Source organism: Bubalus kerabau, chromosome 1 (genome assembly GCF_029407905.1).
Source record: "Bubalus kerabau isolate K-KA32 ecotype Philippines breed swamp buffalo chromosome 1, PCC_UOA_SB_1v2, whole genome shotgun sequence".
Taxonomy (NCBI): Eukaryota; Metazoa; Chordata; class Mammalia; order Artiodactyla; family Bovidae; genus Bubalus; species Bubalus kerabau.
The window spans coordinates 207,649,724-207,663,744 of record NC_073624.1 but is presented as its reverse complement, the minus strand read 5'-3'; the positions used below and the strand labels follow the sequence as shown (position 1 = coordinate 207,663,744).

General features: G+C 54.5%; 1 protein-coding gene across 1 annotated transcript; it reads right to left on the bottom strand.

Annotated features, from left to right (window-relative positions):
• Positions 1–312: 312 nt before the first annotated feature.
• SLC34A1 (solute carrier family 34 member 1) lies at positions 313–12,242 on the bottom strand. The gene is made up of 12 exons (XM_055566692.1): positions 12,125–12,242; positions 11,826–11,975; positions 11,613–11,741; positions 11,398–11,541; positions 10,366–10,477; positions 10,049–10,244; positions 9,872–9,967; positions 3,491–3,560; positions 3,067–3,234; positions 1,750–1,866; positions 1,525–1,649; positions 313–816 (listed from the first exon to the last, which is right to left on the bottom strand). Exons 1-12 carry the CDS (start codon positions 12,240–12,242, stop codon positions 313–315), a joined length of 1,929 nt encoding a protein of 642 aa, XP_055422667.1.
• Positions 12,243–14,021: the final 1,779 nt, after the last annotated feature.

Sequence of the window (14,021 nt, the reverse complement as noted above, 5' to 3'; positions counted from 1 at the left end):
AACAGCTGTAGGTCACGTACACGGACTCACCCTCATTCCCACCCAGCCTAGTCAGGGTTGTGTGTACACAGGGACACAAGTGCAGGCTTCCAAATACATATGCAAAGGACTCACAATCATACCCAGATACCTTGCAGTTGGCATGCGGCCCCCCCACACGCACACACACACTGACTCTCAGCTGCACAAGCCAAGACCTCCCAGGACCTGTACAAGCACCAGCACATGCCCCGTCGCACCTCTTTGCCCTTCCACCCTGGGCATCTCAGACACAGGCCCCTTCTGGCTCCAGGCAGCCATCTGGGCTGGAGCCTAGAGACGGGTGGCATTGTGGTGATGGGGCATGGCAAGGCGGGGGGAGGGTGTGGCGGGGGGCAGTTCCTCCAGGAAGACCCTGGCGGGCAGTGGGGGTGAGCAGGGCTCGGCCCTGGCACAGCACAGGGTGGCACGGGTGATGAGGCGGTCCAGGGGCTTCAGGGAGTGCATCCATAGGGGCAGGAAGTCCCACGTCTGCAGCCACTTGGGCAGGTACCCGGGGCTGCGACTCTGCAGCACGCTGACAAGTACCACGAAGGCCAGCAGGGCCCCTAAGGGTGCACCCACACCTACCATAGCCCGCCAGCCTGCCATGGAGAGCCCAAACACCATCGAGGGCAGCAGCAGGAAGCACAGGAGAAGGTAGAGGACAGCGAACCAGCGATACTTGGCCGTGCATTTGCCCAACGCCTTGGCCATGCGGATAGGCAGGCGCGTGCAGGGCACGGGGTACCACAGCAGGATGCCGGAGATGTTGAAGAAGAAGTGGCAGAGGGCAATCTGCAGGGGAGAGGGCAGAGGGGCAGAGGCGGGCATGGGCCCTAGCTCCCGAGTCAGGATTAGATGACGGGACCACTGGCTCTGGGCAGCAGGAAAGTCAGCACTCAGGGCTAGCACGCCCCCAGTGAAACACTGGTACACTTCCGGACCAGTGGGTACATAACTGCTGCCCTAAACTCTCCACATTTCTTCCCACTAAGCCCTCTCTCAGGAGTTCCCCAGCAGATCCCATCCAGATCCAGGAGCTGAAAGATTCATACTGATTTCTGGTTCAGAAGCTCTGGCCTCCTGAGTGGGCAACATCCTGGCTTATCAGTTACTCCTTTGCTCCTAGAGCAGCAACCCCTTTGCTGTCTGCCCCGCAGTCCTTGATCCCCCAGATGGAGCCAGGCCCCCTCCTAACAGCACCCCTTCCCTAGAGTGTGAATCCCACCGACTCTTGTTCATTGATTGGCATGTATGCACGCGCACACACGCTCAGTCGTGTCTGACTCTGGGTTCTCAGCAATGTCTCCCTTGTTAGACTCTAAGGTCTTGATGGTGGCACCAGATATACTTTGCCCATATGATTTCCAGAGTCTGGCATAGCAGGTGCCCCCTACTAGGCAGTCAAAAACTGTTTGGTACACACTGCCTACATTGGGTCAGGCTTCAGGTGCCGGTCTTAGCCCTGCCCTCCCTCTGGCAGGGCTCCTCTCCCAAGCTCACCTGGAAAGCACTGGACAGCTTCTCCCGGGGGCTGGCCAGGGCAGCCAGTATGGCCGTGGTGGTGGTACCGATGTTAGAGCCTAGTGTGAGCGGGTAGGCGCGCTCAATGCTGATCACACCGAGGCCTGGGGGCAGAGGAGAGGACATGGGCTCCCCAGCTCCCTCCTTCAGTCCTTTCCCTGCCGGCCCCTCCCCACCCGAACCTGCCTCCGTGTGAGGACTCACCGATGAGTGGGGTGATGGCTGAGGTGAACACAGAACTGCTCTGGACGACAAAGGTCATGCTGGCCCCTACCACCATGGCAAAGTAGCCTGTGGCCCAGGTGAAGGGGGTGGGAAAGTCTGCGAGGAAACTGTCAGTAGGATCAGTGGGAGGGGATTGAGAGGGGCGGGGACGTTTCTTGGGGAGGAGGTCTCCGATGCCAGCTTCCAAGTGGCACCTTGTCAGTCTCCTGCTCAACTGCGGCAGCTTCTCCTGGTCCTCCTTGATCTTGGATTAAAGACCCTTAGCCTGCTTCCATCACACTTTTGCTCCCTTGTTCCCTCTGCCTGGGATAGCTTCCTCACTCCTAAATATTCATGCTCAGGACTCAGCGTGGATATCACTGCCGCTGGAGAGCCCTCCCTGACGCCAGTCCCTAGGCAGACTTTGCTTCTCCTTCCTCTGAACTCTCACAGATCCACAAATGCCCCTTATTCCAGCATTTGTCATACGGCCTCTGCCCATGCCAGGTGGGGTCCCCAAAGCTCAACATGAGGCTTAAATGAAAGTTGGATGGTGTCACTGCCCCAACCCCCCAAGTACCCCCATCGCCCTGGATAAAGTCCAGGCTCTAAGTGTAGCCTGCAGGGCCCTGTTACCTCGCTGACCTCTCCCTGGCTCTGTCCACCTCACTCACCGAGCTCCCACCACAGGGCTGGCCATCTTTCTGTGCCACAAGCCTGCCTCAGAGCCTTTGCATGTACTGTTCCCTCCACTCAAAAAGCTCTTTGGCCACGTCTGACTGCTTCACATGTAGGTCCCTGCTCAAATGTCACCTCTGCACAGAAGCCACTGACCACCTATCAAAAGCAACTCTTCCATACTCTACTTGCTGTTTTTGCTTTCTGTTTGGCAGTTACTGTTCTCTTTTATCTAAATTCATCCCTCCTTGATCATTTATTTTTTTACTGTCTTCCCATGTGTGCTATGAGCCCCCTGAGGGCAAGAGCCATCTCTGTGAGGCTCACCTCTGTATCCCTCACACCACTCTGTGCTTGGTACACAGAGGGGACTTAATGACTGTTAATTGAATCAAACAATGGCCTCTGGGAATCCCTTTGGAGCCACCTGCTGGAACGGAAGCAGCCACAGATTCCCAGCTTGTCAGCATCTCAGGGACCTCATATATCACCCAGTCCAACCTGTTCTTTGTTCACATGGGGAAACTGAGGCTCAAAGATGGTAGGGCTTTACCCAGATCACACAGTAAGGCAGTGGAAGGATTAACAAGATCCAGAAGGCCTGTCCTGGGGCCTGCCCACCCACCACTTGGGGCTCACCGGTGTTGATAACCTTCTGAATGACCTTGGCCACCTGGCCCTTGAGCAGAGAGTTGAGGATCTTGACAAGGAGGATGAGACAGGTGCACAGGAGTGCCAGGGAGCCAGCCAGGAGGATGAGCCCCACAGCTAGGTCAGGCAGCCCCGTGTCCACAAAGATGTGGTTGCCTGTGGGGTTGGGGAGTGGTATCAAGTTGCTGCCCCCTCAATCCGGCTCCCAGCCCCCAACCTTTGCCACCCTCTTGGACTCAGAACCTCGTGTTCCTTCAACCTCTACATGAGAGCCTGACCCAAGCCCAGGAGCTAGGCTGGCCAACAGCTGTCCTCCTGGGCTGGAAGCAGCAGTGGCCAGGTGGAAGATAGCCCTGCCTCTGCCAGGCTCTTCCCTGCTGGGCTGGACATCTCCCATACTGTGGGCACTCACATTTCTCCAGGGTGGCATTCCTGAGCATCCGGCTGGTGTTGGCCTCTGCCCTGGGCATAGGAGTGGGAACCTAGATTAAGAGGAGAGGTCAGTTCAGTTCAGTTGCTCAGTCATGTCTGACTCTTTGCAACCCCTCGGACTGCAGCACACCAGGTTTCCCTGTCCACCACTGACTCCCAGAGCTTGCTCAAACTCATGTCCATCAAGTCGATGATGCCATCCAACCATCTCATTCTGTCGTCCACTTCTCCTCTTGCCTTCAATCTTTCCCAGCATCAGAGTATTTTCTAATGAATCAGTTCTTCAAATCAGGTGGCCAAAGTATTGGAGCTTCAGCTTCTGCATCAGTCCTTCCAATGAATATTCAGGACTGATTTCCTTTAGGACTGACTAGTTTGATCTCCTTGCAGTCCAAGGGACTCTCAAAAGTCTTCTCCAACACCACAGTTCAAAAGCATCAATTCTTCAGCGCTCAGCTTTCTTTATGGCCCAACTCTCACATCCATACATGACCACTGGAAAAACCATAACTTTGACTAAGTGAACCTTTGTTGGCAAACTAATGTCTCTGCTTTTTAATATGCTGTCTAGGTTGGTCATAGCTTTCCTTCCAAGGAGCAAGCGTCTTAATTTCATGGCTGAGATTGACATAGCAAATTTAGGAAAATGCATTCTGAGACTGGGGCTAAAATGGGGGTTAGGGAGAGATGGGGATGGAGAGGATACAGGTGGTCCTTGTGACTGCATGCCCTTGGGTGCTTTGCTTGCCCTCTGTTTCCTCTAGTGATGAAATGGGGGTGAAAACATCTGCCACAGGAGAATCTGGCTGAAGTTAGCCCTCAGAATACTCTACTGCATCAACTCACTGATCTGGCTCTCACCGGGGCCTGCAGGGGCCTCCTGATCAGATGGCATCTTGTCCATGTTTCTCCCACCTCTCCTTGGCCCTGGATGCTGCTGAGCATGGCCCACTTCTGGAAACTCTCCCTTTCCCATCTTTTATTATCAATCCCTGCCTCAGTGCCCCCCTCTTCCCCGGTACCCTTGCCCCACCCTCTCCCCTCGGGCATCTAGCCCAAGTTGCTGGAGTTTTCCTCAATTCCTTGTCCAGAGAGGATGGAGCCGAGGGCCCAGGCCCCATATTTCTTCCCTCCCCCTCTAATGTCAGTGAAGAGGAGAGGGTTCCGGAGGAGGTCCTTTAACTCAGAGGGCCCAGGGCCAGGCAGGTCGCCTAGATGAGGGGCTCAGGCTGTGTGTGGAGGTGTTGGGAAGCATGTTGGGTCTAAAGGGGCAGCAGCTGCTGAGCTCCAGGCCACTGTCACCATCCAGAGATGCAGCCCAGCTCAGCCAAAGGGCCTGCTTTTACAAGAGAAACCACAACTCTGAACATTTAGATAAAATCTCCCAATCTGTAAATGTTGGCAACTGCTTCAAGATGTACTTTATAATTCTGTGAAGGCCAGTCTGACCTGGGGACCACTCCTTTGTAGCCTTCTTGAGTTAGGGATTTTTTTTTTTTTCCTGGCACAGCTTGTAGGATCTTAGTTCCCTGACCAGGGATTGAACCCAGGCCCTCGGCAGTGAAAGTGTGGAGTCCTAACCCCTGGACTGCCAGGGAATTCCCTAAGGAGTTCTTTTTAAAAAATGCAACCTGAGGCTCCTTACCTTTCCCCCAGCGTCCTGTCAGTGAAAGGAGAAAGTGGGCCAGGCTTGGCTGCAGAAAAGCCATGTCACGAAGGACAACTTGGGTCCTGGAAAGGGGTAGTGACTCCTTGGGTCCCTAGCAAAATGCAAGAACCACAGTGTCTGTCACCACATTCTGCCACCTGTGGGAGCTGATATAGACCCTGGTCCCATTCTCCCTAGGGGGTCAGCAGCTTACACCCCTCTGACCTCTCTGGGTGCTGGGGGGAGGGGCTCAAGTGGGGTATGGCACTTGGATTTACAGATCCTTTATGTTTTATTCTAAATCGTGTCATTTAAAAAAAAATGTGTGTTAGAGATGGGCTTCCCTGCTGGCTCAGATGATAAAGAATCTGCCTGCAATGTGGGAGACCAGGGTTCGATCCCTGGGTTGGAAAGATCCCCTAGAGAAGGCATTGGCAACCCACTCCAGTATTCTTGTCCGGAGAATTCCATGAACAGAAGAGCCTGGTGGGCTAGAGTCCATGCGGTTTACAAACAGTCAGACAAAACTGAGGGACTAACACACACTTGTTAGAGATAAGGACTACTTATGGCACATGACTTTAAATCGGGGCTTATTGTAGTGGCATGTTCTCCCGTGAGTGGGGCAGCGTACTCATCTGTGCGCCCATATTAGAGCCCTGCAGCACCTTCAAGCCTCGGCCATAATCACAGGCTGAGAAATCAGAGAAAATGGTCTCTGATGGGCTTGATTGCAAAAGCCGGCTGGGAAAGCGATGGTAACTGGGAGGGAGCCAGGTTTTTGCTATCAGGTAGATCTGAGTTTAGTCCTGCTTTTTATCCCAACTATCTTGCGCAGGTCATGCCACCTCACTGATCCTGTTTTCTCTAAAGCAGGATAAGAAAAGAGCTGTGCTCAAACCCCAGCTGAGCACTCCCTGCTGTGTGACACTGGACCAAACACGAAACCTCTCTGAGCCTCCGTTTCCTTGTCTGCAGCGTGCGGTCCATAATGCAGCCCACTTCTCCCCAGGGGCTAGTTGTGAGAAATCTGGAAAAACAAAGTGTGGAATTTATGTGCCTGAAGAGACAACCCAAACTAAGGAGACTTCTGGCAACTGAAAATGTGAAAGTGTTAGCTGCTCAGTCATGTCTGACTCTTTGTGAGCTCATGGACTGTGGCCCGCCAGGCTCCTCTGTCCATGGGATTCTCCAGGCAAGAATACTGGAGTGGGTTGCCATTTCCTTCTCTAAAGGATCTTCCCAGCCCAGGGATTGAACCCAGGTCTCCCGCATTGCAGTCAGCCTTTTCGCCATCGGAGCCACCAGATTAAGCTCACAGAGGGATGTGAGCTCCAGGAATTCTCCCCACCACCCCGGAGGGAGGCGGGCGGGGAAATAGCAGCAGTGTTTGGGCCTGTACTGTAGCCGCTCCTCCAGGAGAAGGGGTGTTCTAGGGTCTTTGTTTTCCTGGAAGCAGAGCGTGAGTGCCGTGCTAGTGGCACCCTCTGGTGGCGAAGAGGAGAATTCATTTTTACAGCCCTACCTATCACCCCTGGAGGGTCTCCAAGTGGCTGTGGTCACCTGCTGGCATTTATGCCGGATAGTCAGAGTGGGCAATGGACACATATGGTGGGATATACATCTGGAAGAGAAGTCGAAATGGAGAGTCAGGAGTGTGGGGTGTAGTTTACGCCAGGACTTTGGTCTCCCCTCAGTTGCATAGCCTTGGGCAAACCTGTCTGAGCCTGTTTAAAATGGGGTTGTGAGGGGCTTCCCTGGTCCAGTGGTTAGCAATCTGCCTGCCAAGGTAGGGGACACAGGTTGGGTCCCTGGTCCTGGAACTAAGATCCCACGTGCTGCAGAGCAACTAAGCTTCTGTATCACAACTACTGAGCCCTCGAGCTACAACTGCTGAAGCCTGGTGCACTTAGAGCCCGTGCCCTGCAACAAGAGAAGCCACCACAGTGAGAAGCCCGCACACCACAATTAGGAAGTAGCCCCCACTCACCACAACTAGAGAGAGCCCACATGCAGCAACAAAGACCCACCGCAGCCAAAAAATAAATAAATTTTTAAAAATGGGGTGTGATAATCCCTGTCTCCCAGGTTGCAAGTCTGTGGAAGAAGCTTCTTTCATCCATGCATGTAGGGTTGACAATCCACAGGGTGACCAAACAGGAAGGTAATTCCCAGGACAGTGTCAGGATCCCCTGAGCATAAAGAGTTGTTGGAATACTAATACCAACTCTGGCTTTTTCTTTCACCATCTGGAAAATCCCAGACTACCAATCACATAGGTGCCCTGGAGGCTGGCTCAGGCGATATTGGGCCTGGCTTGGTGCAAGCTGGAGGCAGTGAGAACAGGTCAGAAGGGGCCACAGGGAGACCCAGTGGCCAAAGGAAACGTGTAGGAGGAGCTGCCAGGGCACATGATTGTGAACCACTTTCCTGAGGGGACTGTCCCAGAGAGAGGGCCAGGACCGGGAGCTTACCTCCCACCCCCTGCCACTCTCCAGGCCAAGGAAATTCTATCTGGACCCTGCTGTCAAGGAAAGGTTTCCCCAGGAGGGCTGGGTTGAGAAACCAGTGCACGGGCGAGTGGTAGCAGGAGCCATGGAGGAACGTGTGAAGACAGGGAACTGGGCAGCTTGCTTCTGGTCGCTGGACCTCAAGTTCCAGGTGGACCATGTCCGCCTCACCAGCATCACTAAGAGTTCCATCGGGTGAGGGCCCCATTTGCATCCTGCAAAGGGAGACTGGCCGAATGCAGCTGCAGGCGGGCGGCGGGGATTTCAGTAAGCAAGGATCACCACGGGCCGAGGAACTCCTTTCCACAGCTCGCTTTTTGATCAAAGTGTGTGACTCACTTTGCAGTGAAGCAGAGGGGATTTTAGTGATTCAGAGAGGTTGGAGACTGCCCAGCGTGCTTGTGAGGAGAGATGTGTTAGTGGGGTCATAAAGCCACTGCAAAAGCTGTCTGCATGGGCTTTTTGATATCGAACTGCCTTGAATACTCAGCACTGAGCTGGAGCTGTGTGCCACTCAGATGCAAAGGAAGCTTGCAGGGCCGGTTGAAAGAATGTTCTCTGTTCACGCTGGGATTAAGTCCAGGAACATCAATAGGGAGTGAAGAAGCTGTGCTGTTTCCTCGTCTTTCTTTCTTGATGGCGTTACTTGTATGTCATAATCAAGGGGAAGTAGATACTGTGGATTGGAGAAGGCAATGGCACCCCACTCAAGTACTCTTGCCTGGAAAATCCCATGGATGGAGGAGCCTGGTAGGCTGCAGTCCATGGGGTCGCGAAGAGTCGGACACGACTGAGCGACTTCACTTTCACTTCTCACTTTCATGCATTGGAGAAGGAAATGGCAACCCACTCCAGTGTTCTTTCCTGGAGAATCCCAGGGATGGGGGAGCCTGGTGGGCTGCCGTCTATGGGGTCGCACAGAGTCGGACACGACTGAAGCGACTTAGCAGCAGCAGCAGCAGATACGATGGATTATGGTTTTGATGAAGCGTTTTCCTTATTTGATGGCTGAATGAGAAAGTGTGGTAATTGCCTGCTTCCTTGTTAGCCTGGTGTGATGGCTGGTCGATGAGTGTCCAACTGATCCAAACGGAGCCTCATCCCAGGCGTGAGAAGCCAGGAAACAGCAGGAAGAACACACAGGACAAGGGGGCACAAGCCTGCGGCAGTCTCCAGCAGAAGGACCCCAGTATCAGTACGAGTGGCTGTGTGTCTCCAGTGAGGTCTCCATCACCTGCTTGTCCTGCTCCTGGGCCGGTTCCCTGTTGGTCCTGGTTTTCCCAGGCATCCTTGTAGCGCTCTCTCCCTGCCCTCCTCTGCACATTACCCGGGCCCCCAAATATGCAAGAGCTGTCACTAAGCAACTCCCTAGATCCCGATGGGGAGAGACAGCCCTAGAATGCAAGACCTATGCTCGGGGCCCTGAAGCGATAGAACAAGCTCTAAAGGGTTTCTTAGCCTCTTGGAGCCTATTTCTTTACCTGTGAAACCACAAGGTTGAGCCAGATCAGTGGTTCTTCAACTAGTGGGCTTGTTGAAATGCAGACTGCTGGGCTCCACCAGATTTCTTTTTTCTAATTTAGTGGGTCTAGGAAAGGGCCAGATACTTTGTGTCTCTAGTGGGTTCCCAGGTGGTAGGTGTGCCGTTGGCCCACACTTTGAGAACTGATCTTTGGGCTAATTCAATAACTTGCCAACTCTAATTGATTAGCAATGACTGCCTGAGCCGGTGTGAGCCTGGGAGGGTGTAGCAATATCCGCCACAGGTGCAGCATCATAGCAGAAGTGCCCCCTACTTGTCCTCCCAAGCTAAAGGATTGCCAAGGTTTCTGGTGCTGCTGCTGCTAAGTCGCTTCAGTCGTGTCCGACTCTGTGCGACGCCATAGACGGCAGCCCACCAGGCTCCCCCATCTCTGGGATTCTCCAGGCAAAAACACTGGAGTGGGTTGCCATTTCCTTCTCCAATGCATAAAAGCGAAAAGTGAAAATGAAATTTCTCAGTCGTGTCCGACTCTTCACGACCCCATGGACTGCAGCCTACCAGGCTCCTCCGTCCATGAGATTTTCCAGGCAAGAGTACTGGAGTGGGTTGCCATTGCCTTCTCCGGCCAAGGTCTCTGCAGAGCTTTTAAACAGACCGTGATGCTAGCAGTCAGCTGTCTGAAGAGGGAGTCTTCTCATCAAGGCTGGACCTGGTACTCACCTCTGTGGGGTCTGGGTAACACCAGACCCGGATGAGGCTGTGATTTCTCAGGGACTCGTCCCCCGAGGCAAGGCTGGTAATCACAGACTTGTCCAGCTGTGGGCAGTGTGGGCGGTGGCTGTGAGGGTGAGGTCCTACAATCCCCTGGGCCCCACCTCACACCCGCCCTGCCTCTACCTGGATGATGAGCTTAGTGAAGGGCTCCGTGATGATCTTGAGCAGGTCAGGGGCATCGCGGCCACCGCGGATGTTGAAGGAGGCCACCACAAGTCGAGTGATGCGGTGCAGGTACCCCGTGGCAGCCTCCAGGGGCAGCAGAACCAGAACTGACAACCAGTTAAAGCAGTCGTGTACAGTAGCCCCCGCGAAGGCCCTGGGCGGGGAGGCCATGTTGCAGGGCAGGCTGGATCCGGGAGACGCTCAGACTACGGGCTCCTAGCATGAGGGACCACCCTCCCCCAACAAGGACAGGCCCCTCCCCACTCCCCCCTCACCGCCGGAAGTCAGTTCTGTCCCCCGCCTGCATCAGGGCCACGATGGTGTTGGTGACGGAGGTGCCGATGTTGGAGCCCATGATGATGGGGATGGCAGAGCTCACCTCCAGCACTGGTAGAAGGAGGCAGGAGCTGGGTGGGGCGGCCACTCAACTCCTGCCCCCACAGTTCCTCCTGTCAGACCCGTTGCCCACATCCTCAACTCAGCAGGCATTCTTGCCACGCTGCTGACTCTGCTCAGCCTTGGCATCACAGGTACGAGGGGCATGTGCTGTGTGCGTGCGTGTAAACTGACGTTCACATATGCGTAGTGCCCCTGCGAATATGTGACTGTGTGTGTGGGTGAGTGTCCATCAGGACATGGGTCCTATATTGTGCCTCTGTGCTTGTGTGTGCACATACGTACACGAGTGTGATGTCAGTTTCATGTGTCAGCTTGGTTAGTACCCAGTTACTCAATGCAACTCTGATCTAGATGTTGCTGTGATTTCCCTCAACAATCAGTTGACCTTAAGGAAACAAGATTAATCTCAGTAATCTGGGTGGGCCTCATCCAGTGAGATGAAAGGCCCCAAGAGCAAAACTGAGGCTTCCCTGGGGAGGAAATTCCACCTGTGCCCTGCGGTATCAGCTTCTTCCTCTGAGTTCTGGCCTGCCCTTCCCCATGGCCTGCCCAGCCTGCCTTGCAATCACGACAGTCAGTTCCTTGTGATAAATTGTAGATGTCTCTATACCTCCTGCAGGTTCTGTTTCTCTGATTCCTCTGGTTCTGTTCCCCCGACTGATGGAATGAGTCAGTGTGTGGCGACATGGAAGTGAGCCTTCCTGGGCCTGTACTCCCCACTTGCCACCCTTCCCGGCTCCTGGGTACCCCTCCTGGCTGAGACTCGAAGCCACGCTTTGGAGAATAGAGTGGGAGATGCCAGAGCAGCCCGTTGTCCTCTGCCCTTGTCTCCTGCTCTTCCCACCCAGAGCCCCAGGCCCAGCATTGAAGGCCCCTCTACTCTCCCTGACCCTGGTGGGCCCACTCACAGCCAGAGGAGACCATGCTGACCACAATGGATGTGGAGGTGCTTGAGCTCTGTACCAGCACAGTCACCAGGATCCCCACCACCAGGCCCGCTACCGGATTGGACAGGATGGCGTTGTCCTTGAAGATGTCGCCGGCCACCTTCCCTGGGGAACATAAGCCAGCATTGTCCGAGACGCTTCGGGCCCCTTCCCTGGCTCCCTCCCCTCTGCCCTACCTCCAGCCAGCTGGAAGGCCGAGCTGAGCACGTCCAGGGAGCACACGAAGAGGTAGAGGAAGCAAAGCATCAGTGGCACCTTGAGGAGAGTCACGCCAGCCCGGCGCAGCTTCTGGACCAATCCGGGTTCTGGAGACAGGCGGTTGTGAGTGCAGGGGGTAGAGGGTTCTGCCAATGACTGCCAACACCCCTGCTACCCCAACCCAGGCCCACCTGGCTTCCGCTCATCCTCCAGGGCCAGCTTGGCAGGCAGTGGGTCATGGTGCTCCACAACCTCCCCACAGGGGCAGCCATGCTCTGGGAGGGCCACGGAGCCCACGCTGGGGAAGCCATAGGCCGAGGTCCCTGGAATCCTGTGCAAGACTGGGGAACAAGGCTGATGGGGATTTGCCTGGGGCCTCATGTCCCAGGGAGGGTTGGAGGGGTTGGACGGAGGGCTAGAGGCCTCCCTCCGGGGTGGGGCCATATGCAACAGAGGGCAAACAAGGTCCAGGGATGGGAGTAGCACTCACCCTGTGGGCTGGGCATGTAGGCAAAGGCAGCTCCATGCATCATGTGCCCCCCATGGAGAGTGGGAGTGGGGAGTGGGGAGACAGCCCGGCCTCCCACCTTCTCTCCATAAGACATCATCTCAAGTGCACACTGTGGGCCTGCGTGTCAGATGCACAGCAAAACTGAGTGACAACTGCTGTGCCCCGGAAACTGACACACACTCACACACTCATCCCCCAACATCCACACCCATACACTCACTTGCACAAACGCCCATGGTGTGTGATCCCGAACACACCCCCAGTGAAGCACACCCTCCACCACCACACACACCCAAAGAATCACACAGGTGCTCAGCACAGATTTGGGGATTCATTCATTCATTCAGCAAGTATTTATTGAGCGTCTACTCTTTCTAAGGTGCTGAGCTCGATGCTGGAGTACAGCTAGCTAAATACAGATACAGCTTCTGCCCCCAGGAAGCTCAAAGTCTAGCAGAGAAACAGATGTCAATGAAATAATCCCTCAGATCGATGGAACGTGGCAACAGGAACAAGCATTCTAATGACAGAGGAAGGTACCACCAGAGGTGTCCCAGAGGTACAGCGGTTCACCCTCACAAGTGAACTTCTTTCCCTATCCATCCCTACCCTTCCCCACTCTGCCCCAGCAATACAAACACTGACGGGACTTTCTGCCATGTATGAGGCTCAAACCAGGACTGGTTTAGTTAAGGAGGGTGCCCACCCTGACCCCAAGTCTGGGAAGTCTCCAATTTGCTTTAGGACCCCTTGAACTGCCCCAGGAGTTCTCAGTGGCTGTTGGGGTGGGAGTACCCCCATCTACTTCAGCACCCCCACCCTCCACCCCTCAACCTTATTCTAAGAGTCCTGACTGTTGGGGTTGGGGACCATGCAGAGCTGAATTCCAAGCCCTGAAAGAGCATGAGTCCATTCTGCAGACTCTGAGGCAGTGAGCCAGGCTGGGCTGGGACTGAGATGTTACAGGGGACGGGAAATGCGAGCACAGTAAGGACAGGGGCAAGGGGCCCATTTTCTGCTAAGATGGGGATGGGATTGGGATGTGGGGACTCTGGACTCACCTTGGTGTTCTGTGTTTCAGCTCCTGCCAAGCAGCTCAGGGAAGCCCTAGGAGCCTGAGGAGAAGCTGGGACCTTCTCTTTATACCTTTGGGTCAAGGGCAAAGTCCCTAGAATCTAGCTTCCCTCCCTCTGTTCCCCAATTAACTTCATCCTGGAGATTCCTCCTGGTTAATTGCTAATCGTCAGCTCTGCAGGGGGAGTCTGTGGATAGGCTCTTTCCTCTCCCACACAGATACCCAGCCTGAACTGTGACTCAGAACCGGCAAGGATGGCACAGATGATCCCGTGTCCCTAGGCAGAGACCCTGATGTCACTCAGACACCTCATTCCCAGAGTCCCCAGAGACGCCATGGCTCTGGCCTCTTTCTCTCATTCTTGGCCGGACTGTACTCCCCAGGAGGAAACCCAAACACACTTTATACTTGCTTTGTCTCTGAGTGTCCTTAGGGACATTTGAAGGAGAGAGAGTGTGTGATGGAGGAAACAGCAGAAGACAATCTCAAAGGGGCTGTGTAGTGCTCAACCGTGGAAGGTCCACAACCCTAGATCTGAGATATAACCCAAGAGAATGTAAAGCCCCTACTTGGATGGGGCAGGGCCTGGTCTACATTTTAGAATGGTTCTGGGAGTGGGAGGGTTGCATGAGTCAAGGGGAGTGAGTCTGGAAGCAGAGAGACCAGGTAAGAGGGTGATGAGATGGTCCAGGTGATAGAGGATGAGGTCTGAATCTAAGTGGGAAGAAAAGAAACAGAGAGGAGAATGTGTGCTCCTGGGATGCTTTTTATTGAAATTTGAAATTGTTAGGCCCTAGTTGT

Bases quoted from the DNA above. Each gene is read 5' to 3' on its own strand.
- SLC34A1 (XM_055566692.1), bottom strand. From the start codon at position 12,242: ATGATGTCTTATGGAGAGAAGGTGGGAGGCCGGGCTGTCTCCCCACTC. The intron at 11,976-12,124 runs GTGAGTGCTACT...CTTGTTCCCCAG, and splicing joins CTACATGCCCAGCCCACAGG to TCTTGCACAGGATTCCAGGG. The intron at 1,867-3,066 runs GTGAGCCCCAAG...GTTTCCTCGCAG, and splicing joins TCAGAAGGTTATCAACACCG to ACTTTCCCACCCCCTTCACC.